The following is a 25,752-nucleotide window of genomic DNA, read 5'->3' on the forward strand; positions in this document are numbered from 1 at the left end:
CCAGGCTATGGAATTGCTGAGCAGCAAGAATTAGGACATGGATTCTGGTCAGGTGCAATGGGAGGACGTATTAAAATCTCGCAGTTTAGAATGGAGTTCAAAAGCAACAATAAACAATGTGACTTTCCAAGGGACTCCTAGTGCCCCGGAGTCCAAAATGACATGGGCCTTCTTTGCTGCCGCATCACAGCTCAAACTCTATTTACCTTAGGTACTTTCATGGCCCCCGTTACTGGAGCGCCTGAGCACTGCACACGTTTTAGCTAACCATTTTCTAAAGTGGTAGATTTTAATCCTTCCTTCCAGTGCATCCTCCTCACTAAATTTCTTAGTTCCCCAGTTTGCCATCCTGAATTCTCATATCCTTGTGCTGCCCCGCTCCCTCTTCCAATTCCTTGCAGTTGCACATGGTCACTCGTTCTCAGCTAGCTCCCCTCTCGTTCTCATAGTCATTTCTCCCACCGGTCAGTAAAGAAAACAGCCCCAGGAATGGCTTTTCCTCTGGCTAGGGTAAGTACTTTCCGTGTCATTCTCTTTCAGAAGAGTCCCACTGCAGACAAATGGGTGCCCGTGCAACCCCAGGGAGGCTGCAAGCCCCAGACAAGCGACCAGGAAGTCAACAAGCCCTGATACGATGATTGAGAAGCCAGAGAGCCCCTGCTCTTTCCAACACAGCTAAAGGTTTAGTCTCTAACAAGCCCCTGGTTTTTAATTAGTAGCTAAGTCAGCTATTTTCCTTTAACCTTCGTACGTCCATGTCTACCATTCTGGCTGGTTGTATTGTTGCATTCTGGGCAGCTTGCCCACAGGGCCCCGTGTGAATAGAGTGCCTACGGGACATGCATACAGAGCAACGCCAAAGCAACCTAGTCTGGGACACCCTGGCCTGGTGCATTGAGCTGGAAGACTACCCAGATCAGTTACCCCTGCAGAGTTGGGGATCCTATCTAGACGGTAAAGCAAGGGTTCTCAAGCTGGGGTCAAGACCCCTCCAGGTTTTGAACCAGCTGGTTATAAATGCATTTGGAAGTAGTAGTGTAGACAGGCCTCAAGTTGATGCAATGTGTGTGTTAAGACAGGGGTGGGCAAACTACGGCCCGTATCCGGCCCGTTAGGGCTTTGGATGCGCCCCAAGGGATTGCCACCCCCATGGTGCTGCAGGCCCCGTGCCAGTCCCAGAAGTGACCGACACCATGTCCCTGCAGCCCCTGGGGGAGGAGGGAGAGGGCTCCATGTGCTGCCCTCACCTGCAGGCACCGTCCCCCGCAGCTCCCATTGACCAGGAACAGGGAACCATGGGAACTTCGGGGGAGGTACCTGCAGGTGAGGGAAGTGCACAGAGCCCTTTACCCCACCCCTTCTCCCACCCCAGGGGCTGCAGGGGCATGGTACCGGCCGCTTCTGGGAGCAGCACAGGGCTAGGGCAGGCAAGGAGCCTGCCTTAGCCCTGCTGCGTGCCACTGTCGCCCCAGAGCCACTCTAGGTAAGTGGTGCTGTGCCAGAGCCTGCACCCCAATCCCCTGCTGGGCAACCCCCACACCCCCTGCCCTGAGCCCCCTCCTGTACCCTGCACCCTCTCCCACACCCCAACCCCAGCTCCACATTCATGGCTCTCCATGCAGTTTCCCCACCCAGATGTGGCTCTCGGGCCAAAAAGTTCACCCACCCCTGTGTTAAGAAATCAGGATGAAGGGATGTTATGGCTGCTTGGACTCCACTCCTCCCATACTTAAATTCTCAGCCCCGGACTTGTATCTGAATTTGGCAGAATGGATTGAGGGTCAGCATCTTGCAGAACTAGGCCCTGTGTTCTAGAAACTGGGATTACTAGGCTGCTTCCCCTTGCTACCAAGAGGTGAAACCAACTCTCAGAGTCAACGCTACAGAAATATTGTGTTTGAAAATATTTCTCCTTTTGTCTGAAGCTCTGCCTGGGAAAAGCCAGGCCAGTGCAGGAAGCTTTAGTCTGCAGGATCTTGTTAATGCTCCCATGAGATCTGCTGCTAACACCCTGTGCAAGAACTCGACTCTGAACAGCTGGAAATCACGGAATTGAATGAACATGCTGAATAAATCAGGCATTACATTTCTCAAATCATGGCCTTTATTTTCATTCAACCTCAACTTGACATGTCTGTGAAAGGTACAAAATAGTCTCTGCTATATTACAAACAAAATTCGTTTTCCCTTTCATACAGAATATTTACAGAACAGAATAGAGCCACTTTAGGGACAACAGCTGCATTTCTTGGATGCTGGCTCTTTGCAGACACAGCCCTTGGCACAATTATTGCATCCAGCTGGGCAACAGGAGCAACAGCCTGAAAAAATAAAAATCAAGACAAAATTATTGGAGATGCCAGACGAAAAACAAAAACCAAACAACCCTCCCCCATAAGAATTTTAGGAAGTTCAACGTGGATGAGACAAGGTGCAAAACCATACTGTGAACTGGACCTTATTAAATATTAAAACATCTCAGTTGTACTGTTAATACGTATTCCTCAAAGACTTCACATAAAAATCAAGATTGGACAATCCTGGGTCATTTCCCGCCTTAATATAGGTCAGAATCCTTTATCTGACTCAGTTTTGTTAAGAACACGCAGTGTATGAAAAACAAACAACTGGTTGGTGTTGGAAAGAACAGAAGTTTTTACAAATTATACTTATGGAAAGGACACCAATTCCACCTTTCAGGCCCGACTTTGAAAATAAGTATACAGTTTAACAGATGTCCTGTTCCAGCAAAGCACCTGCTTATCTTAAAGCATATGCTTAAATCCATCCCCATTCAGCAAATCACTTGCAGCCTGATCCAAGATCCCACTGAAATGAAAGTTAAGACTCACGTTCCCTTTGATGGGCTTTGCAAGCAGGCCCATAAAGCACAGCCCTAACTCCCACGGACTAAAAGTTGAGCAGACACGTAATTGTTTTGCTAAAATCAGGGCCAGAAATTCTAGCTTCTCTATTCCTGCTTCCATTCTGCTGCCATGGAAGCCAGTGACAAAACCCTCATTCATCTCAGTCTCAGCAAGGCAGGCAACTCCTTTGTGGACAAAACATTTTTTAAAGGGGGGAAAAATACTCACTCTTTTGGCAAGAGGTGCAGCGGCAGTTTTTGCATTTGCAGGAGCCAGCACAGGTACAGGAACCACCTTGTGGACAAAGAGATTGAGGGGAAATGAGCATCACAACTGGACTAAAAGCAAGAGGACAATCAGCAGGCAAGAGGAGAATTTTATCACCAGCATGAAAAAAAAACCAAAAAACAACAACAGGGAATGTCAATAGACAGACCATGGGAGAAATTTGGACCTCTAGGCGTTTTTTAACAGACCACAAAGTCTTTTGATTAACTTATTGTTACCATTATTGTATTCTTTTCTCCTGAGTCTGCACCTTGACCAAGAAATTTGGACCTTGACAAAAAAATAATTCGTTACCACTGATCAACAGGTTTCACCTCAGTCAGTTGCTTCCCATTGCTCTGCTAAGTATAAATTACCTCCAGGTTAGCCCTTGGTTTGAATTTTTCAGTTACCTGGATGTTACAAAATTCACTGCAGAATCTTTCCCCCCACGCAATGAAAGTATATTTGAAAGTTGCCTAAAAGCTGATTCCCACCGCTGGAAAAGTATATTTACAAGCCAGCCCAAGGCGCTACGGTAAACACACGTGACATTTAAACCAGGGAGCTTGGTTTGCAGGATCTAGTCACGCTGATTTCACAGCGGCCCTCCCGGATGCCCAGATCTTCCCCCGCTGACTCCAGACAAGGAGGGTGGCCGAGCCCCGTGAGAACCCCCCAGCGCAGGGTCGGTGCGTCTCTGCAGCGGGGAGGCGTCACTCACCGGTAGCACAAGGACAGTCCTGGGGATCCATCGCTCACTCGGTTGCTGCTGCAGCTGCTCAGTCACAGGGAGGATCAGAGGGGCGGCGAAGTTTGGAGCGGGGCTGCCGCTGCCTCCTATTTATCCCGGCGGAGGAGCGAGAGCGAGCGCAAAGCCCCCGCCCCCGCCAGCCCTGCACACGGGCCCCGAACCGGTAAACAAAGCTGGGCGCTGCCGGCGGGTCCTATCACCGCACAGAGCCGCGTGCAAACCCGGCCGTCCCGAGTGCATTACGTAATGCTGGGGGTGCTCCGCACAGACCCCGCGCCGCGTGCAAACCCGGCCCTCCCGAGTGCATTGGGCAATGCTGGGGGTGCTCCGCACAGACCCCGCGCCGCGTGCAAAGACCTCCCGAGTGCATTGGGCAATGCTGGGGGTGCTCCGCACAGACCCCGCGCCGCGTGCAAACCCGGCCGTCCCGAGTGCATTGGGCAATGCTGGGGGTGCTCCGCACAGACCCCGCGCCGCGTGCAAAGACCTCCCGAGTGCATTGGGCAATGCTGGATGACCCGCACAGACTGCGTGCAAAGGTGCCCCCCGCACAGACCCCGCGCCGCGTGCAAACCCGGCCGTCCCGAGTGCATTGGGCAATGCTGGGGGTGCAAGCTCGGCACACACCAGGGCGCCGTGTGTAAACTGCAAACATCCCCGCCATACACGCACTGCATTGCCTGGTGCTATCCCCGCACAGATCCCGCCTTCTTGGAAATCCTGGGAGGTGTCTAAAGGCCCCTCCCCCAGCCTTGCAGGAGGGACCACTGGCCCTCGGGAGCCACGTGAATGCGGGGGACCACTAATGAATAACAGGGTCGGGAGTGAAGGTCACAGGTTCAAAACTAGGGATCCAGAGGGGGGACACTGAGCAGCGAACCCCAGACAGGGGCCACTGCTCCTCAGAGCTGCCTAGGGAGCCAGCCAGGGTGACCAGACAGCAAGTGGGAAAAATCAGAATGGGTTGGGGGGTAATAGGAGCCTATAGAAGAAAAAGACCCAAAAATCAGGACTGTCCCTATCAAATCGGGACATCTGGTCACCCTAGAGCCAGCAGATGCTGCCCAGAGGCACTCGGCCTGATGTGTGAGACCAGGGAGGAGTGGAAACAGGCCCCACACTCGCAGAGCATCCCCTTGTCTAGCATCCTCCTGCTGGTGTTGAAGACGGCCACTTTGGCCAGGGCCAGGAGGTTGATGGGGTCTCGTGACTTCATGGCGCCACAGACAGGGTGTGAGAAGATAAGGGTGTGTGGGGGAAAGTGCAGCCAGAACCTGAACAGGAGGTTCTGGAGGAGCCGGAATAGGGGCTGCAACCCAGCACATTCGAGATAAGTATGCGCCAGGTTCTCCCTCATGCTGCAAAAGGGGCAGGTGTTGGGGATGGGGGTGAACCGCACCAGGTACACGCTCATGCTCACGGCTCCATGGAGGAGCCGCCAACCGATATCCCTGGCAGGCCGTGGTGGAAGAGAGTCTGCCCACCGGGGGTTCCTCACCCTCCACAGGTGATAGATAGATAGTCCCGCTATTTGGTATCAGGGCAGGACACACGGGTGAGGAAGTGGAACGTGTGGAGCACAAGTGTGTAGAGTTGTTTCCTCCGTGCGGATCAGAAGTGAACCGGCTGCAGGGCACGCAGCCAGCTTGGATTGTGGAAGGGAGGGGGCTTGGAGGGCTCGCGGGATAGGGGCCCGATGAAAAGGCCTAGAGGGCGTGGGGTGAGGGGTGGGCGGGGAACACCCTCTCGCAGCACCTGCTCAAGGAAAACCTGAGAGGTGGGCGACCAGGCTGCCCCCACCTCCTGGAGCACACACAGGGGGTCAGGAGGGTGGAGAGCCCCATGCGCCAACCAAGCATTCGGGGATCCACCCAGTCCCCCCATCGTAGTCCAGGAGGTCTCCGATTCTGATGGTTTCTGCCAGGACCAGCCTCCGGCGCACCGAGGGGGACTCCGCCATCTGCACACGTAGGCTGGGGTTATGAGCAGGGGCTCTGCGAGGAGGTCCGCCCTCTCGGTGGCCACAAAGGACCTGGTCGCCAAGAACAGCTTCCATGTCTGGAGGGGGTCCTGGTAGATGACCAGCAGCTCAGAGAGGTCTCGTGGAAGACCCCTCGGGTGGAGAAGAAGGAGCTGCCAGTTGTATCGGCGCCCTCGGAGGGCACCGTAAAGAGTCTCTGCAGGGTCTGGAGGCGGAAGACATGGACCTGGCTGCAGAGGCAGACAAGGCCCTGTCCTCCCTCCTCCAGGAGAAGACTCAGGACCCTTTAGATACCCAGTGCAGTCCTGGCCAGAAGAACTCCAGAGCTACCCTCTGGAGCTGGGCCAGGATCCCTGGGGCCCTACACAGACCCGGGCACTGTGTGGAAACGCCTGTGACCCAGCGTATTGCACGGTGCTATCCCCCACACAGACCCTGCCACGGAGTGCAAAGCCCTCCGCAGTGCATTGCATGGTGCTATTCCCACATAGACCCAAGGGTGCTGAGTGCAACCCTCGCCCCCTCTTCTCCCTCCCCGAATGCGGTGCATGGTGCAATTCCAGCATAGACCCCAAGGTGCTGAGTGCAACACTTATCCTTAGTGTGATGGTTATTTTATTTCCCTCATCGGGACCATGGTACTAGAGGGCCAGCTCTCGGGTTCACACAGGTGCTGGGAATAGGGGTGGGGTGCTTGAAGTGGTTTCCATCAATACAGGGTTTACAATGTATTCAGTGGCTCTCAGCACCCCCACTATACAAACCGTTCCAGCCCCCCTGATTTCGTGCTGGCCGAAGCTGTGTCTGCCCTAGGAAATGGGCCCGTCTGTGATCGCTTCACCTGGCCTGCCTGTGGGCTGTAACACAGCTCAGACTCTCCCCCAGACTATGTTCTGTAGGCCTGTGTCACCCTGACCTGAACCCTGCCCCCCGCATGCCAGGTGTGCCAGGCGGAGCATGGAGTGGCCACACACTGGTAGAATTCTGTATGCCACATGCTGGTAGCAATGGGAAAGTGCTAGTGGCAGCAGGGATTGGGGGTTTTCACCATCATGTCATCTCCCGCTCCAGCCAGGGGCGACTCTAGCAATTTTGGTGCCCCAAGCACGGCAGCACTCCGCAGGGGGCGCTCTGCCGGTCGCCGGTCCCTCGGCTTCCGTGGAGCATCCGCAGGCACGCCTGCGGGAGGTCCACCGGAGCCCTGCCTGCCGCCCTCCCGGCGACCGGCAGAGCACCCCCCGCGGCATGCCGCCCCAAGCACACGCTTGGCATGCTGGGGCCTGGAGCTGCCCCTGGCTCCAGCAGGGTTACGTGGCAGGGTGGTGAAAACACCAGGGTCCTGTTTACACTACACCTTCCAGTGTTGCCTCACTGGTGGTGAAATATGGCTACCAGGCGTGCGAGTGTGCACTCAAGTGCCCTCCCCCTTCCCTGTGGCAATGTGAGCAAGAGGGTGCAAAACGACAGATTCTTCTTTGGCCACAGATCCAACTGGTTGAAGCCGATCAGCCATTAAGTCAGAAGCGAATCCACAAGTTTTCTGTCACACGTTTACCCCAGTTCTCATAAATTGCGAAAATAGCTATACAAGGTTATGAGCAAACCAGTAGATCTTTCACATGCCAGCAGCCGGGGTGTTTATGTTTACTCTGTTTGCATCATTCAGGACTTTCGCTGCGTTCAGAAACATTGGGCAGTGATCAACACTCATTTCCTCACAATCTATCATTCCAAGACTGTCTCCACATCCACAGATACACAATTTTCCTACAGAGAAATGAATCACACACTTTCGCCAGGAACAGAGTGTAAGAGTGTGCACAGGGCAGGAAGGGGAGGATTGGGGGTAGAGTTCTGAGTCACATTCAGCCCTTTGTAAATGGGCTTTTATTCCTCTGAGATCAATAAAGTCTGGACTGTGCTATCTTTACTCGCATTGAGTAGCACCCTACTCCTCAAACACTCATAGAGGAAGATGCTATTTGACTCTTTGAGAGCATGTGTGAATCACTTGTTACGGACCCCTACCCAGAAAAACACTGAAGCACCTGAGACTGAGAACAAGACTAACCCCATTGATTTTAAGAGTTTATAATTCAGATTACAGTAGTATCAAGAACTCCCAGCTGAGATCAGGACCCCGTTGTGCAAGGCACTGTACACCCACATAGAAGAGACAATCCTAGTCTGTTAGAGACAAGACAGAGAAAGGGTGGGAGGGAAAACAGGCCCAGAGGACTGAAGTGACTTATCCAATGACATACAGCAGGTTAGTGGCAGAGCTAGGAATAGCACCTGCTTCTCCTGACTTTTAGTCCAGAGCTCCTGTCACCTAGGCCACACCAACAATGTGCATGTTCAGCATGCGCCTCAGTGCTTCGCTGGATCAGGGCCACAACCAGTTCACTTGTCTCACGTGGCCTCGTTTGGAAGTTGTGATTAATATACCCCACAATTTTTTTTTGCAAATACCTGTGCTGAGCAAGAGGAGAACTGGTACACAAAATACACTTGTACCTGGAAATATGATTCACCCTTTGTCATGCATCCAAAGGATCTGTACCATGCCCCAGCTTTAAATAATCCTTTAGAGGAACCCCTTCTGTGTGCCAGCCCCCTACGGGGTCTCACTCTTCCTTAAGGGTCGGCTGCGAGGTCTCAATGCCTTTGAGGCTGAGCCTCTGGGCTCCCGCTCTCCTGTTTCACACCATGAGTTCTGTCCAGTGAGCCCAACAGAGACTTTTACTGTCTTCAGGGACCAATGCACCTCGGCAAGTATTGGTAGAGCCCTGCACAGATATAAAATTTGTATCTGGATCCGATCTGCAAACATGGCCCGTGGATATGAAGCATATATCCACAGATTTGCAGGGCTCTAAGTATTGGCAATGACACCCAGCAGCTTTTTCAAAACAGAGCAAGGTTTATTAGGCAGCTGGAACGCAGCATTAGAAAGTCCTTAGGTTAAGACATAGTCCATGCTCCCCGAGCCAGCATAATCAGCCAGCCAACATGCTGTGGAATCCATTTCTGGCCCTGCCTCTCTGTGTTGGTCCCAGGTGAGAGTCCACTGTTGAACTCCTGCAGACCCATGCTGAGTTCACATGTTCTGTATGCCGGAGATTCCTGTGGATAGGTGTCAGTTGCTCAGTCCTTGGGGCTTCCATTGTCTGTGTGGACCCTCCATTGATGTGGGTTGGTTGCAGCCAGCCCTTTAATAACCCATTCATTCAACCCCAGTGACCCAACACCATATCTCTCCTGCCCTGCCCCAAGAGCAGATTTAACACTTCTGCAATGGGTAACAATGCAAAGTACAGAGGGAAACTGAGGCACACATAAGAAGCATAAAAATACTACAGAGAGTTTCTACTTCATCACACCTTGTCTACAAAGCTTTCTGCAGCTGAATGAGGAGCTTGCGGGTTACAGCAAGGTGAGTGTGACATCATTAAATAACCACATGGGTAATCATAGCAAAGGTGTTTAACAGTCACATACAGTAGCTTTAAGCAAGGCCAGGTAGTACGAGTGTCTACAGCAGTGCTCACTGAGTGCATATTTGCTGATGAACATCACTTCGTTCTGCTTGGACTGGAGATAGAAAATCAATCCAAGTGTTTGGTTAGTTACCCAAACGGTGATTGCGATTCACAACACAGAGGACGTGAAAAAAGACACACTGTACCAGGAATTACATCACTCCCAAACGGTGTCATGGAGATTAACAGGAAATCAGACTCTTTCTCCCAAAGTCAGAGTATTGCGCCACCCCATAACGGGAAGGACTAACGGAGAAAACCCAGCCGTATACTCGCTATGTCTGAATTGCCATCAGAAGTCCAAGGGGCTTCGCCTAAATGCCAGACATCAGACAAGAAGGGAACGGAGAGAAAGGGTGGGAAAGAATCTTAACTCCTGGAGGTGAAAACTCCATTTTTCCAGGAACAAATCACCATAACTCCCAGAGATGCTAGTGTAACACAATGGGTGTAGCTTACACTAGTTAGGATAAACATGTGTTAGGAATATCGACCGTTGGGCCTGCCCAGGATTATTCAGTTAGTGTTTAATAGTTATATTCAGGACCCTGTGTGTACTTTGTGGTGCAATGTGTCACAAACTGCTTCTGTGTTCCTCACTCATGGTCCAGCAAGGGCACCGGCTCCTCAGCTTTCACCTCTCTCCCTTCTGATCAGAGTTTTTCCAGGCACAGTCCCCTGCCTACACTGTGAATGCCCTAGCAAGTCAGATGGCCTAAACAGGCCTACTCGGCTTTGTCTCCCGAGGCTACACACAGTGTAGTTGCCTATAGTTATAAGTTGTACTTGGCTCCGTCTAAACAAGCACATTTATTCTTAAGGTGAAAGCGTTACAGAGAAAAGACTTGAAAACAAGAAAAGAACCTACATGCATGCCAGTCAGCTTACCCGAAATCACCCTGGTAAGAGTCAGTGCTTCAAACCCTGCCATGTTCTGTTAGATCAGAACAAGAGCCCCCATGCACAGGTCAAGTCCTTTTAATCCTTCTCAGGAAGGATTGGGGCCTCCCTTGGACAGACGGTCCTGTCCATCTGCTGGATCAGGAAGAAGGCCCTGAGTCCGTTTAAACTCGGGTTATTTGTCCCAAAGGCCTTTCTTTGTCTGTTGGTCTCTAGAGAATCCAGTGTGAACCAGTACGCGTGAGCCTGTCCAGGTGGGGGTGCCTCTTGGGAGGTGAATTTGCCCAATCACTCTCCACTGTTCTGAGCTCCTGGGGGCTGTGGGCCCTCTCCCCCAGGGAATTAAACACAGCCCCTGGCACATAATGAAACATAAACTTGTTGAGATGAGTTCCTGTCTGCATCCTGTAAAACTTGCCCATACGGGTATTGCCCTGGCCTCTTCTTTTGTCATTCAGTGTTGAACGCATTCTAAGACAATATGCATTTCCTCACCTTTTGGGGGCGAAGCCAGACTTTAAGGCACCTGCTCCCCTACTTGGTGTAAACTTTGCTTGTGCCAATCAGAAACGGACACAAACAGGTTTTGGGCCCCGTCCCCTATGACACTTCTATGATGTCATAGTTGGTACTTTAGGCCTGCCTGCCATGTGCAGGCAGGGAGAGGAGAAAGAAAACGAATCCTGTGTATTCTGTGTAATCGAGCCTGATCACCTCGAAGCCTCTCTCTCAGCTCACGTGTTTCAAACAGAGCTTCTACCTTTGCCTGTCATTATGCGTTGGTTTGTATTTGTAAGTATCAGTTATTACTAAATGCTGCATCTTTGTTTATAAATATTGTTAGTAGATATTTTAGTCATTGTGTGTTTTTTGTTTCATTAACTCTATTAGCTAATCATACGCTCCTCCCTGACCCCTTGTAATTATCCCCAATAAAACTTTAAATTGATTAATTTTAGTGTGTGTGTGTGTCTGCAGTTTGCATCGTGACCCATACTCTCCTTGCATCCCTTACCAATATAGTCTGTTGCCACGTGCAGCCTGGTAAATAACAGGCCTGCATTTTCTTTCGCCCCTGCGAGTCCATGGCAATCTACAAAACTGAATGTAGTAAGTTCTCCCAAAGACTTTACAGAAAATTGCCGAATCTGTCACACAACGATCCCAAATTCTGCAGCCAGGACCTCTCCATACATAATACACATGGTTAATGTGCTACAAAACTCCATATACAATATAACTACCATCACTATTTGTCCCCATAGGTGTAAGGTCCCAGGTCGCCTTTGGAGGTGTTGTGCCTTATGTGGGAAAATGCTGGATTGATCCAAGTGTCACTGAATGCTGCCAGAAACTGTGTCAAACTGGGTGACATTTGTTGTCAGTAGCTACCGGTGGTGCTCTGCTCTTGTTTGATGATGATAACAGTCGGCTGCGTGCGTGTTCCCTCTGTGTGGTGCCCCAGCTCTGTGCAGATAACTGACACAGCAAACCCCGAGAGAACCCCCAAAGACCACAGACTCTAGTGAGGTATGAAGGAACCCGAGCCAGGTTTATTGTCAAACGAAGCACAGTAATAGTTTCCTGTAGACTCTACAAGACCTACTACGAATTTGTGTCCCCTGGCAATGGACCAGCTCAGTCAGTGGCGGGACTTTCCATTGCCCCCTAGGCCAGACCAAGATGTGCACTCCGGGACCTATTTTTATACAGTTACAGGGCAGATGACTCATCCCTACTGACGTATTGAGGTACAGCCCCTTGGCTCGTTAGGGGCTGTCTCCCCCTTTGATCGTGTTGTTTCAAACAGATCTATCCATCATGCTGTCCTTTTGACCCTGTCTTTAAAATGCACCTGCCTGTTCCTTGTTATCTCTGTGGCGTGTCCTCGTACCAGGATGTCCAGGTGCCATCGTGGCACAAGTTCCTCTTATTAGCACTTATGTGTGGATGCACCTGCTTCTAGCAGCCCCCTTCTCGCCAACTTCTGTGAGTGGGGCCTGCCTCTGGCTCACAGCCCAGCTTTGGCTTAGCAATGCCTGGAAGTACTTTGGCTCAGGCTTCAGGCCTCAGACTGGGCCTCTGACACAAGAGTTTATGCTTCAGGGCCTCATCTTACTACAACGTTGACGATTGATTTAATGACTGTAACATCACAATACGCTCGCTGAGGTGCCCCTCCCCCAGCGCTGTTACAGACATTGCAGGTTTTAAACTAAAGGCTGGGGAAAAGCCGACAGGTGCGGAGGAGCACGTGGTTCGGCAGGGGCATCCCTTAGGGGAGGCTCTGTTAATGGAGATTCTCTATGTCCTAGTAAGGAGGAGAGGATGGAAGATGATAAAATACAGGTATGATCTGAGGAGAAACAGCCAAATTAAAAAAAGTCTCTTTCAATTACATCATGAGCCCAGGCTCCAGCCTGAGGGGCACAGCTACACTGCTAGTTTTAGCCCCACAGCACAAGCCCTGCACGCCTGAGTCAGTTGACCCAGGCTCTGAGATTTGCTGCTGCAGGGCTTGGGATTTTTCGCAGTGGAGACGTCCCCTCACAAATCAGTCTGCCTCGGGTCAGCAAACACTCAGGACTCGCGTCCTAGGGCCCTGCTAAGGGGGGTGGGTCAGAACCCGAGTCCTGCAGTGACTTGGCTGAACCATGTAACAAGCGCTCTCTTGCCAACTGCAAAAATCCACTTCTACCTTCCCTGAGCATATGCACCAGCCACCCCATTCACTCCCCAGCCTGGGTAATCCTTCAGTGCTCAAATATACACACCACCACCCTGCACTCCTGTTCAGACCTCTATAGGGGTCACCCTGCTACTTCTTCCCTGTTTTTAAAGCCTGTAAATGAGCATCATTCTTCCCTCTCATTCATCCTCAGAGAAACTCTTTCATTGCCAGACTGCATCCACTCTCTTTCTTGTCTCTTTTCAGATCATGATACTGACATCCACTGTCAAGTGCTTTCAGATCTACTGATGAAAAGCACTACACACGAGTCAAGTGGTCATCGTTATTATTCAGCACCAGAGGGCAAGCACCAGTTCCCTCTCCTTCCCATTCACTGAGCTTTAGGGATACAAGAAATAATCCCAATACAATGTTTAAAAATCTCTGTAACATTCCTAAACTAGTTTTCCAGGGGCATACATGGCTTATGTCGACTACATGATAGTGGGGTGTGGTGGAAAGGTTTAATGGGCACTCTTTAGTGAGGGAAGGAGGCACGTCATCCCAAAAGAAATGCCCACAAAACCTATATAACACGTCACACCATCATGTAGCCCCAGTCATGTCAATGCTCCGTGCTCAGCCCTTTTGAAAATCATTCCACTTCCGTAGGTGCCTGTATATGGATTTAAGAGCCTAATTTTTAAGGTCCTACTTTTTAAAACCTTTCGCACAGTTTTTCTAATCTGTGTAAAAGCAAGAATAAAATACAATAAGCAATTGTTTTAAAGTGGTGATTAAGATTTATGAGTGGTGACTGAGTAGTAAACCTAATAGCTAAAGTCCTGATCCTGCACAGATTTAAGCATATGCATAAATTTATGCACTGAGTACCCCTAATGTACTCAGTGAACCTACTCAGTGTGTAAAGTTAAGCATGTGCATAGATCTTTGCTGGATTGAAGTTTAAAGTTGCAAAATGCTTTCCATGATCATACCTACTTTGACCCCTCCCTAATTTTCTAAAAGAAAAGCATCTTTCAGAATAAAATTCCCATGCTTTGTATCTATCAAAAAACTATTATTTTTGTTGCTGGAAATAGGACAGAAAATCTCTTAATCCCTTCTGCTCTTCATAAGATAAGAAATAATGTTATCAATTTTTTACCTGAGTGCTGAGCCAAAATTGAGGGCCTACTGTATTGTTTGAGTTAAGAGGAGAACTTGATGACAAAGTTGGGTACCTTTGATGTAATCCTGCTTACTTCCAAAGAATGTATGAAGTCCTGTTTCCCGGAACACAGCAGTAATCAAACACCAGGGAACAGTCCCTTTGGTCACCATCCCAAGCCCCTTTCTAGCCAGCCCTTAGCCCAAAAGCTCTCTCTAGGCTTTTCTTTAGAGTCACATTCCCAGTGCTTCTTCTGGCTGTTTCTTTGGCTTTCTTTTGCTTTTCTTCCTGTTTCTCCTGCTTCACTGAAATGCACAAATACATACAGTAGAACCTCAGAGTTACAAACACCTCGGGAATAGAGGTTGTTTGTAACGCTGAACAAAAGGTTATGGTTGTTCTCTCAAAAGTTTACAACTGAACATTGACTTAATACAGCTTTGAAACTTTACTATGCAGAAGAAAAATGCTGCTTTCCCCTTTTTTTGAAGTAGTTTACATTTAACACAGCACTGTACTGTGGGGTATTTGCTTTTTTTTCCTTTCTCAACAAGGCTGGACTGTAGGAACCTGTTGGGTTGTTGGCTTGTTACCAGCTAAGGGAGGAACAACTGAGCTATCAGGTGTATCTAAGGAGAACCCCCTGCAGATGAAGCCAACCATGCAAATATCAAAACTCAAGATCCACTGAGACTGGAACAAAGCAGCTTGGAGTGGCTGAGGATAAATAAGACGAATCAGAGAAAGGTTCTCCAGAGAATAAATAAGACTGAATATAGTGGAGGAGGGACATATTGTACTGACCGAGTGCTTTTAGTGTTGACCTGCATAGAGGAGGTGTTGATGGAGTCCTGCCCATGAAACTGCTGACACATGGCACAGGATGACCATGGCATCATGCGATGATGTGTGTGTGTGGGGGGAGAATGAGCATTGGGTTACAGTTTTGCAATTACCGAGTAAATTGCTCCTGCTCAGTTGCACAATTCCACCCCCCTTCCCAATTTTGAGTCAGGTAGCTAGGGGTAAGGTCACATATCTGGAATGTGCTGGAGTGCTCCTACTTGGATCAGTTGGTGGCCGTGCCTCTGCCCATGAGAAGTATTCACACAAGGCAGAACAGCACAAGAAGTAGAAAGTTGTGACTGGGGAATATGGGAGAAATACAACTGAAGAACATAAGAACGGCCATACTGGGTCAGACCAAAGGTCCATCTAGCCCAGTATCCTGTCTTCCAACAGTGGCCAACGCCAGTTGTGCCATAGGGAATGAACAGAACAGGGAATCATCAAGTGATCCACCCTCCGTCACCCATTCTCAGCTTCTGGCAAACAGAGGCTAGGGACACCATCCCTGCTCATCCTGGCTAATAGCCATTAATGGACCTATCCTCCATGAATGTATCAAGTTCTTTTTTGAACCCTGTTATAATCTTTGCCTGATGTTTTGAAGGCCAAGAGTTCCACAGACTGACTGTGCATTGCGTGAAGAAATACTTCCTTTGGTTTGTTTTAAACTTGTTGCCTATACAAGATCATCGAGACCCCCATTATGGCTCAAATAGCTCAACTCTGTACCACTGCTTGTGATAGACTACCAGAGGAGGGAGCATTACGGCAGGTATTCAGAATGGACAGAGGTATACACACTAGACTCTTCCATGTATGTATTATACTCGGAGCATAATCCCACTTTATCACCATTATTGCTTTGCATAGGGCCTGATCCTACAAGTGCTTTCAGCTCTTCACTGAAGCAAGCAGGAGTTGAGAACACCTAGCAGCTTCCAGATTGTCTCTGGGCTGGTGTGGTGATGTTCCACTGGGACTAGTCTGCATGGAAAGTAAAGCAAGCAGGAGGGAAAGGAAAATACAGTGATTCTTACAGGTAACATAACCAGAATGCTGATAAAGGCATTCTTTATGCACAACTTCCATTGACTGCAATGGGAGTTTTACCCAAGTAAACCCTTAAAGCCTCAGGAGTTAGCACAGAGTTGCAGTGAGCACTTGTAATTAGGATCTTGCCTTTGGCCCTGGGGGAATTTTGTCCGAGGATGTAACCGTAACAACGCTAGAATAACATTTAAAGAAAGAAAATTACCCCCATCTGGAATGGTAGGTTAATACCAAACAGAAATTGAAAGTGTCTCGCTACTAGGGAGAGGAGCAGTAATTTGTTTTGAAAATGCTGGGATATACACGACACTGAGCTTTATGTACAAGCTATTTTGCATCTTGTATGCTGTTTTGCAGGGGACTTGTTGTGTGCAAGGTGGGGAGGAGTGCAACAGGTGAGAGACATGTGCTGTCCAAGAATAAAATGACCAGAAGAGATTTTAAGATACGTATATACATGCAATTTTATTGGTTTAAGTAGCTTATGCTCACATCACAAACACTGACTGTATTTGGACAAATATACAAAATGCACAATAAGGTTATTTTCACGTCACCAAATATACAGATCATTGTCAGGAAGGGAAGTTGCAAACATTATTCACCCACGAAAGCTCATGCTGCAAAACGTCTGTTAGTCTATAAGGTGCCACAGGATTCTTTGCTGCTTTTACAGAACCAGACTAACACAGCTACCCCTCTGGTACTTGACATTATTTGCAGCAGCTGCATTTGGTGGAAGGTTGTCCTTTGCAGATACAGCCTTGGGCACACTTGGCGCATCCAGGTGGGCAACAGGAACAACAGCCTGACAAGGAATAAACACAAAAACCAACAAAGCAGGGTCAGAATTTGTCGAAGCCAAACAGCGACCCTACCCTGGAGCGGTGCATGTGGCAGGCTGAGACAGACCAAATAAGCATCCACAGACAAGGCTACATCAGAACCCCTATGGATTCTTTGCACTGAGGGTAAATGAGAACCTAACCATAGTCTAACTTGGAGACCCCAATCCCATAGTTCTTATTCAAGCCAAACTCCTGTTGATTTCAATAGGAATTTTATCTAAACAAGGACTACGGAGTTGAGCCCTTAACTGTTGCATTCACTGGGGAAAACCATGTAGAGCAATATGGGGAATCACTGCTATTTCTGCCTTCTGCTCCTCTTCCCAGGTATGCCACAACCCCTCTCTATTCTTTTCTCACCATCTCCCTATTCCAGATCCCCAATTTAAATCACCCATCTCCTGGGGTATATCTTGGCTTTAGCATCTTCTCTCCAACCCTCTTCTATTTTGCAGGGTGCCTGTCATGTCCACACCTTGGTCTTTGCAAGGCAGCAGATGTGGACTAATAATCTGAGCAGTTTATCAGCCCCCCTCTCTGCCCTTCACTGTGGCGGAGGGGAAGGAATTACTAGGACTTGCAGGGAGCATGGACGTGGCCACAAAGAGAGGCAGACATGGCTCTCATGTCAGTTTCCCTTGTGAAGCCAGCCCCGTTCTGCAGCCGCTGAAGAGACCACACTGCAGCCCAGATTGCAGTGAGAGCTGAATGAATAAACTGGCAGCGCTGACAGCGCTCTATGGTCTGTAACAATTAAAGAAGGAATTTGTTTGATGTTAGTTTGGAAAAGATTTTTGAAAGGGGCCAAATTCATGGTGGGGAGGCGGGGACAAGGACTCATTTGGCTTCCTGTATCAAGCAATGGGTTCTGTTAAAACAAAGTTAGAACTGCACATTTTATATATACAGGGACTGTAAAGATTATAAAACGCTACCCACTAGACTGGTTCCTGAAATCTGCTGAGCTACTCACTTTTCCTGCACGATGTGCATTTACAGTTTGTGCATTTGCAGTTGTTACCACAGGTGCAGGTGCCACCTAAAATGAACAAACAAGGAAAAATATCCCATGAAAACACATTGGGTAGAAGCCAGACAGTTCTCAAAAGTTACATTTCAGGACTCTAAGCATCTTTACAAATATCCACACGTTCACACTGCCTTTGAAACTTGCCAATCAGCCCCAGCATCCGAGAGAACTCAGACAGCAGGTGCTATTTTCATTTCTTTGTCTAAGGGAAGTTTAGCAACAGGTGTCCGGGAAGAGTCTATTCCCGATAGGCAACTGACGGCAGAAATGGCCCCAGACCACTGAAAGTCAGTATAAAAGACTCGTTTTTTAAAACGCAGGTTGCTGCACTTTTGCTTCCAACTCTGCTCTCCAGTTCAAGGAGAAAAGCCAGTAGCTGCTAGTACATTTCTGACAGCTTGGGGGCCTCGGGAGGATAACTGGACACTTTACAAGGGAGTTTATAGGCTCGAGAACAAACAAGGTGGTGGGAGAGGTGGAGCACCCCGGGAACGCCAGGCCACGGAACAGAAACCCCCGCGCTTAGCCGGGAGAACACGGCCCCGGCCAGAGGAAACGCCCGCCTGCCCTAAGCTGAAAATCCTTCCCGGTCCCTACAACAGGGCGCTGCAGGCAAGTTCTGCAGCAGGGCAGGGCAGGGGGCTGCGGAGCGGGGTCACTCACCGATCGCACAGGGACAGTCCTGGGGGTCCATTGCTCGCGTGGCTTCAGCCGCCGGCTTTGCAGGGACGCTGGGGGCCCAGAGGAGAAGGTGTCGGGGCGGCCGCCACGGCTCCGTATTTATCCAGGCCCTGGAGAGGGAGCGGGTGCAAAACCCCCGCCCCCGCCGGCCCCGACCATTGCGCACGGCTCCGCTCCGGCTCCGGTCCTGGCCCGGGGGCACTGCTGAGCCAGGCGCCTTTGCACGGGGGCAGGGCTCCGCTCCGCTCGCGCCGGCCTCCTGCCTCCCGCAGCCAGCGCCCGGCCCCAGAGCCATGTGCCCGCCTGCCGCTCACTGGATGCGGGGAGGAGATAGGAGCGCTGGGCTCCTTGCAGAGCGTGTCTGTATGAGCACTGTGCACTCAGCACAGGAATGAGACTCACAGCTGCACATGCACCAGGCTGCAGGGGCTCGGGGCTCCTTCCAGAGGGTGTCTGCATGAGCACAGAGCTCTGCGTGCACTCAGCACAGGAATGAGACACACAGCTCCGCATGCACCAGGCTGCAGGGGCTCCTTCCAGAGGGTGTCTGCATGAGCACAGAGCTCTGCGTGCACTCAGCACAGGAATGAGACACACAGCTCCGCATGCACCAGGCTGCAGGGCCGATGAGAGGGCGGGGGGAAGCCGGTACAAATTACCGGGGCCTGGCGGTCCGGAAGGGGGCCCGGGGCCCAGCTTCATCGGCCCTGTTTACCCGGTCCGCCCTTGCTGGGGGGCCCAAATTTTTTTTTCCACCAGGGCCCGAACCTGCTCTCGGCGGCCCTGCCAGACTGCAGGGGCTCGGGGCTCTTTCCAGAGGGTGTCTGCATGAGCACAGAGCACTGTATGCACTCAGCACAGCAGTGATACCGCCTGTCTCCCTTTACTCCTTCCTCAGAGCCCAGTTGCCCAGGGTTAGCGGATTCTGAGCTCATGGCAGAGTCATGTGTTCAGATCAGCGGCAGGCAATAGCACAGAAAACCATGTGTACTCAGTATAGGAATGAACGGCCCAGCCTGCTCCACTGGCCGCTTCTTAACCCGTGTTAAGGAAGCTTTATGCTCCTTCCAGTGCTGCATTGGTCAGATGTCCATAACTCTCCACGGTGTGTTCACATGGAAGCCTCAGCAGCAGTCAGCCCAGAGAAAATGCAGGAGTGATCAGAGCCATCCTGCACCCCACTCCAGCAAGGCACAGCTGAATGCTCGGTGTGTCACCTCAAAAGTGTGTAACACTGGTCATCTTGCAGTCACATGTCTTTGAAGGGGACTGGACATGTGAGCTATGGGCTAGAGCAGGGGGTTTGTTCTGCACTGTCTGTATCTGCTCCATCACATTCCTTTTAGTTTATTCTGGAAACAATGTAATTTTTTTTAAGATAAAGTCAGGAGAGCCAGATTCTATTCCTGGTCTTCTCAACTTATTGTGTGGCTCAGTTTCGCCTTCTTAGGCGTTGTTAATGTGTTGCAAAGAGCTTTGAGAATCTTGGATGGAAGGTGTTGAATAAATGACTTGTTTTTTAAACAGGAGCAGTTTAGGCTGAATTGAAAAGCACAAGTCCAAGATGTATTTTCAATGTGGGAAAATCCTCCAGCAGTAAACACATTTTTTTTGTTTATTTGTTTCCTTCCTAGACCCTAATGGTGACCTGCTGCTTTTGGCCAACATTTTCAAAAGGGAGTGGTGGTTTCCTCTGCCTTCATTTTTGGGGACCCTATTTAAGATGCCTGGAAGGCACTTGATTTTCAGAAAGTGCTAAGCACCTGCCCTCTGAGAACCAGGCACCTTTAAGGTGCCTCAGAATGGATACCCCAAATCACTAATTGCTTTTGCAAATCTTGGCCTTAGTCTTGTTGAAGCTGGGCAGAACAAAATTTTGCATCTGTCAGCGATCCCTCAAGGTCGAGGATGATCTCTTCCACAGGTTTTATTTTTTATGGGTCCTTTGGTGACAGAGGAGTCAGAACCCTGAGCCACAGGCTCGTTGGCAGACACTGAAGGAGATGTTAGAAGCCAGGGTTGGGACGTGGTTGCTGCATGACAATTCTTTCCTTTCTTGTCTAGTGTTTTTCTGTGACCAGAGCAAGGTGATTTCCCTCAAGAGAGGACATTCTCTCTCTGACAAGTCTTTGCCAGTTATCCCTATCCTGGGCTGCTGTCTCCCAGTGTGTGATGTTGATGTCACATCTCTTCATATTTATCTTGAGGGTGTCTTTAAAGCATTTCTTTTGGCCTCCCCGTTTCCTTTCTCCTTCAGTGAGTTGGGCGTGCAGTAGTAGTTTTGGTAAGCGTACATCAGCCATGCGCACACAGTGCCAGCTCCACCTCAGCTGGTGCTGGATAATCAGGGCCTCAACACTGAAGATGTTGGCCTCTGTGAGGACACTGACATTAGTGTGATGATCCTCCCATTTTATGTTGAGGATCTTCTAAAGAAAGCACTGGTGCTGACATACCAGGTTTTTCAGGTGTTTTCTACAGGTCACCCAAGTCTCACAGCCACAGAGGAGAGTTGGGATTACCCCCACTTTATCAACTAAAAGTCTAGTGTGTATTCTGATGTTGTGATTGTTGAACACCTGGCGAGACAGTCTGCCAAAGGCAAGGCTGGTGCAGTGGATTCTGTGCTGAATCTCGACGCCTATGTCTGCCCTCAGTGAGAGATGGCTGCCAAGATAGGCAAAGTCTTCTACATTTTCCAGTTCTTCTCTGTCAATGTAGATTTTCCTTGCTGGGTCTGATGATTAACCGGGCACTGGCTGGTGGAGAACTTTGTTTTGCTGATGTTCAGAGATAGCCCTAGGCTTTTGTAAGCTTCAGAGAAGCAATTAAGGGCTGTTTGTAGATACATCCCACTATAAATCACGACTATAATACCACTATAAACCACATAATCATACCTAGAATTTACATTGTTGTTCTTCAAAGCATTATATGAACCTTAACTAAAAAAGCTGCACAATATTCCTTGTCAGGCAGGCAAGAGTGGTTATCCGCCTTTTATAGAAGGGGAAGGCAAGCAGCAATTATGGCAGAGCTTTCTAAGCCTGGGAGCCGAAGGTTAGGCACCTGTATGAAAATGACCCAATTTTCAGAGCTACTCAGCCCCTGCAGCTCCCACTGACTTTACAGGGACTCAGTACTTCTGAAAATTGGGGCACTTCTAGGTGCTTAAATATAGAATTAGCAGCCTAACTATAGGCCTAAGTGACTCTTGCCCTAGGCCACACAACAAATGAATGTCAGAACCAGGCTCCAGACGAGGAGCACCTATATCTCTCAGGCCCATGCTCTCTCCTCCAGACCATGCTGCCACTTCCGTACAAATTAGCTGATGAAGGGAAAAAATGGCCATGCTGTTTGTCCCGCAGGTTCAGGCAACTCTTCTGTGTTTGATCCCCTTTAATTACATTATATTATACACCTACAATATAATTTAGCACCTAGTGGGCAGGCAAATGTGCTTTCTTTGCACACGGCTCCCTAGAGGAGTGATGAGTAAGCCAGCAGCATTACAATCACCTCCTTCATTCATTCGCTCCCTCACGTAGCCTGCTCATTTGCAAAGCAGCCAGAGGCGCTTTCACACACGTAGGTGTTTTGGTCAGGAAGCTCCTTCCCACTGATTGTTGTTACATTGAGCTTTTGCTTCAAGTTCCTCACTTGTGCAACTCTACTGGAGGTGACAACAGATGGTAACAATGCCAGCATAGACGGGGCGCTGGTGGCTGATGGTTCTTTTACTACCAGGTTGTCTAGACTTGTTCTGAGCTTGTTAGACGACACAGTAGTAAAAATGGTGGTGGCCTGTCTCTACTCACACTCCCGTGGGTGGAACTGCACCAATGCTAGTGCATTGGCGGGAAATTTTTAGGTAAAAGCTCAGTATAGACACAGCCTGTGGGGCCAATTCTGTTCTCAATTACACTAAGGGCACCTGAGCCTCCTGCACTGGAAGGGAGATAGACTGGATGATGCAATAGACCTTTTCCATCTCTAACTTTCCTTATTTTATGGCGCTGTGAACCCCACTCAATTCAGCAGGGTTTTGCTGGAGGAAATCAAAGCAGACTTTGGCCCAGTATGTTTACAGCAGGAGGAAATGCTCCTAAGACTGTAGAACTGGCCGTTCTCTGAGGGCCTAACCCAAAGGCCACTGCCTTTAATGCAGTAGTCCCCAAACTTTTCAGGGTCATGCCCCCCCCCAGCTGTGGCTGGGGGGACACAGACAAGGGTGAGGGGGCCAAGGCTGGGGCTGCAGCTGGGAGTGGGTCTGGGGCCGGGAACGGAGCTGCGGCCAGGGGCTGAGGCCGGGCGTGGGGCGGGGCGGGAGTGGAGCTGCAGCCGGGCCATGGTGCGGGCTGGCAGCTTGACCTGCCAGGCAGTGATGAGCTGCCAAAATATTAACAACCGGTTCCCTCCTCCTCACCCCACGAGGGGGTCATGCCCCCCCGGGGACTCCTGCCCCATCCAACCCCCCATGTTCCTTGACAGCCCCCCCCCCGGACCCCTGCCCTATCCACCCCCCTTCCCTGTCCCCTGACTGCCCCCTGCCACCCCATCCAACCCCTGCTCCCCGTCCTGATGGCCCCCCGGGACCCCTACTCCATCCAACCACCCCGTCTCTCTGTTCCCTGACTGTCCCTGGAATCCCTACCCCTGACTGCCCCCCACTGCCCATCCAACCCCTGCTCCTTCCTGACTGCCCCCCCCGGGAACCTTGCCCCCGTTCAATCCCCCTGTTCCCTGCCCTCCGACACTAATCCACCCGCCCAACTCCCCTGCCCTCTATCCAACACCTGCTCCCTGCTCCCTGCCCCCTTACCGCGCTGCCTGGGGTGGGGGCCAGGCTGGGGCTGGGACTGGAGCCGCCCAGCGAGGTCGGGACCGGACCCGGGGGCTGGGCAGGAGCCGCGCTGCCCGGCGAGGTCGGGACCAGACCCGGGGGCTGGGCAGGAGCCGCGCTGCCCGGCGAGGTCGCAGCTGGAGCCGGGGGCTGGGACCGGAGCCGCCCGGCGAGGTCGGGACTGGACCCGGGGGCTGGGCAGGAGCTGCGTTGCCCGGCGAGGTCGGGACCGGACCCAGGGGCTGGGCAGGAGCCGCGTTGCGCCGCCCGGCGAGGTCGGGACCGGACCCGGGGGCTGGGCAGGAGCTGCGCTGCCTGGCGAGGTCGGGACTGGACCCGGGGGCTGGGCAGGAGCCGCGCCGCCCGGCGAGGTCAGGACTGGACGCGGGGGCTGGGCAGGAGCCACGTTGCGCTGCCTGGCGAGGTCGGGACCGGACCCGGGGGCTGGGCAGGATCCGTGCCGCCTGGCCCCGGGTAGGGCCGCGACCTTGCCAGGCGGCGCAGCGCCAGGAGCCCCCTCCCGCTGGCGCCCCCGCCCCCCGGCCCCAGCTCACCTGGTGGAAGCCGCTGCTTCCTTCTCAGCCCTCCCAGGCTTCCTGCGCAAACAGCTGATTCGCGGGAAGCTGGGGAAGGGGAGGAGAAGCCGAAGGAGCGTTCAGAAGAGGAGGCAGAGGTGGAGTGAGGTGAGCTGGGGCCGGGGGAAGGGCCGGGAGCTGCTGGAGCTTTTGTTAAATTTAAAAGCCATTTTGGAACTAGTTGTCCCTCGCGGGACAACTGGTTCTAAACGGGCTTCTAAATTTAACAACCGGTTCCCGCGAACCGGCTGCAGCTCACCACTGCTGCCAGGTGCAGAGCTGAGGCTGGGGCCGGGGCCAGGGAGGGGCTGGGAGCCAGGGTTGCGGCTGAGGGCGGGGCCAGAGCAAAGCTGGGGGTGGGGTGGGACTGGGTGGCCCTTTGTGAGCGCTGGCTCAGGCCCCACCATGCCCCCGCCCCCGAACATTCTTCTGTGCCCCCCAAGGGCAGCACGCCCCACAGTTTGGGGACCTCTCTTTGAATGGACTTTGGATCAGAGCCCAAGGTTGCACGGGCATACAAAGAGATGCCACATGCATGTGAGGCAGGTAACGGAAGCCACTTCACCCGGGAGGAAACGTGTTGTGTGAAAATGCACATGTGAAGATGCACAGGCTGCTAGGAGGAGATCGTATGTAAGGGTCAATAGGAGCGAGGCTAGAGTAAAAGGATGGTAGGCTCATAAGAAACCATCACATCCCCACATCCTGACACCAGCAGTGCGAGCACCTTACGTTACTGCCCCCAGGGAAGTTGAAGATGCCTGCAGCTGCTATACAGAGTGTTGCTGGCCTGTTACCAGTTACCCACACAGAGCATCTGAAGACAGACTGTCGTGTCCAACCACTATGTAGCCCTGAGGGATGTTAGCTCGTATAGACATTAAGCTGCTAGGGCATTGGTGTGTGACCGTATGCTCTATACATTATCCACAGTACCAAGGAAATGACTGGCGCCAAAGGCACTAATCACCCAGGATGCTGACGGCTGGCTATTGGCCAGAGATACTGTGTACTGGGTGGGTAGAAGGAAACATGACGGCACAAACCAACATGCCTAGAATCATGGATGGAAAATGCATCAAGGACTCAGCGTGGGTGGCACTGCAGAAGCACTGGCCACAGGATGATTAAAAGTTACCCCATATATTCAAACATGAGTCCACCTGGGGATATCAACTCATGTGCCTCCCAACAAAGGAAACATTGTAAGGCACCCACCTATCTATCTGTCTAGGCATTCATAGGGCACCATTGCCATCTAGCCTTCAGTACCATCACCCCACTGAACAATGATTAATGAACCACAGCTCCTTGGTCCTGGCCAAGGCTGTGCATGTTACAGCTGCCAGCACGTCAAAGAATGACTCCCCGGGCAACCAGTCTGCTCCGGGTATAGCAACTGTCACAGTGGTCAAACCATTTCAACGATACTCCACATGCCCCAGTTCCGCGTGCTCAGGCAGATGCATTCAGTAACACAGCTGCAGAAAGGTAACTGACTGGAAAAGTCAGCCGCACTCCGTGATTATGATGCCTAATTGTGACCAAAGTCCATAGTTACATCCCATGTATGAGAATGGCAACAGTTTTCATTGGTTCCAATAAGAGCTCAATGGCTAGGCATGGGAACAGTCATGCTGTCTCTCAATTGGTATGTGGGTCACTCACAAACCCAACATAACGAGAGTGTAGCAGGGCGTCCCGGGGGGGGGGCAAGTGG

General features: G+C 51.1%; 1 protein-coding gene and 2 long non-coding RNA genes across 3 annotated transcripts; 1 reads left to right on the forward strand and 2 right to left on the reverse strand.

Moving 5' to 3' along the window:
* Nucleotides 1–2,086: 2,086 nt before the first annotated feature.
* Nucleotides 2,087–4,008, reverse strand: LOC120384223 (metallothionein A). Its single transcript, XM_039502603.1, has 3 exons — nt 3,859–4,008; nt 3,096–3,161; nt 2,087–2,321 (listed from the first exon to the last, which is right to left on the reverse strand). The coding sequence occupies exons 1-3, from the start codon at nt 3,887–3,889 to the stop codon at nt 2,227–2,229; spliced, it is 192 nt and encodes a 63-aa protein (XP_039358537.1). The 5' UTR covers nt 3,890–4,008; the 3' UTR covers nt 2,087–2,226.
* Nucleotides 4,009–12,536: 8,528 nt separating this feature from the next.
* Nucleotides 12,537–17,674, forward strand: LOC120384210. Its single transcript, XR_005588676.1, has 4 exons — nt 12,537–12,660; nt 15,873–16,041; nt 16,410–16,447; nt 17,356–17,674. It is a non-coding gene; the product is annotated as an uncharacterized LOC120384210 (long non-coding RNA).
* On the reverse strand, nt 16,785–18,755 carry LOC120384209. Its single transcript, XR_005588675.1, has 3 exons — nt 18,594–18,755; nt 17,874–17,939; nt 16,785–16,860 (listed from the first exon to the last, which is right to left on the reverse strand). It is a non-coding gene; the product is annotated as an uncharacterized LOC120384209 (long non-coding RNA).
* Between the last annotated feature and the right edge of the window lie 6,997 nt (nt 18,756–25,752).

Source organism: Mauremys reevesii, linkage group 16 (assembly GCF_016161935.1).
Source record: "Mauremys reevesii isolate NIE-2019 linkage group 16, ASM1616193v1, whole genome shotgun sequence".
In the NCBI taxonomy this organism is placed as follows: domain Eukaryota; kingdom Metazoa; phylum Chordata; order Testudines; family Geoemydidae; genus Mauremys; species Mauremys reevesii.

Excerpts from the sequence above, each read along its gene's own strand:
- LOC120384223 (XM_039502603.1), bottom strand. The coding sequence starts at position 3,889 with ATGGATCCCCAGGACTGTCCTTGTGCTACCG. Across the intron at positions 3,162-3,858 it reads GGACTGTCCTTGTGCTACCG|GTGGTTCCTGTACCTGTGCT; the intron begins GTGAGTGACGCC and ends TTTGTCCACAAG. Across the intron at positions 2,322-3,095 it reads CTGCACCTCTTGCCAAAAGA|GCTGTTGCTCCTGTTGCCCA; the intron begins GTGAGTATTTTT and ends TTATTTTTTCAG.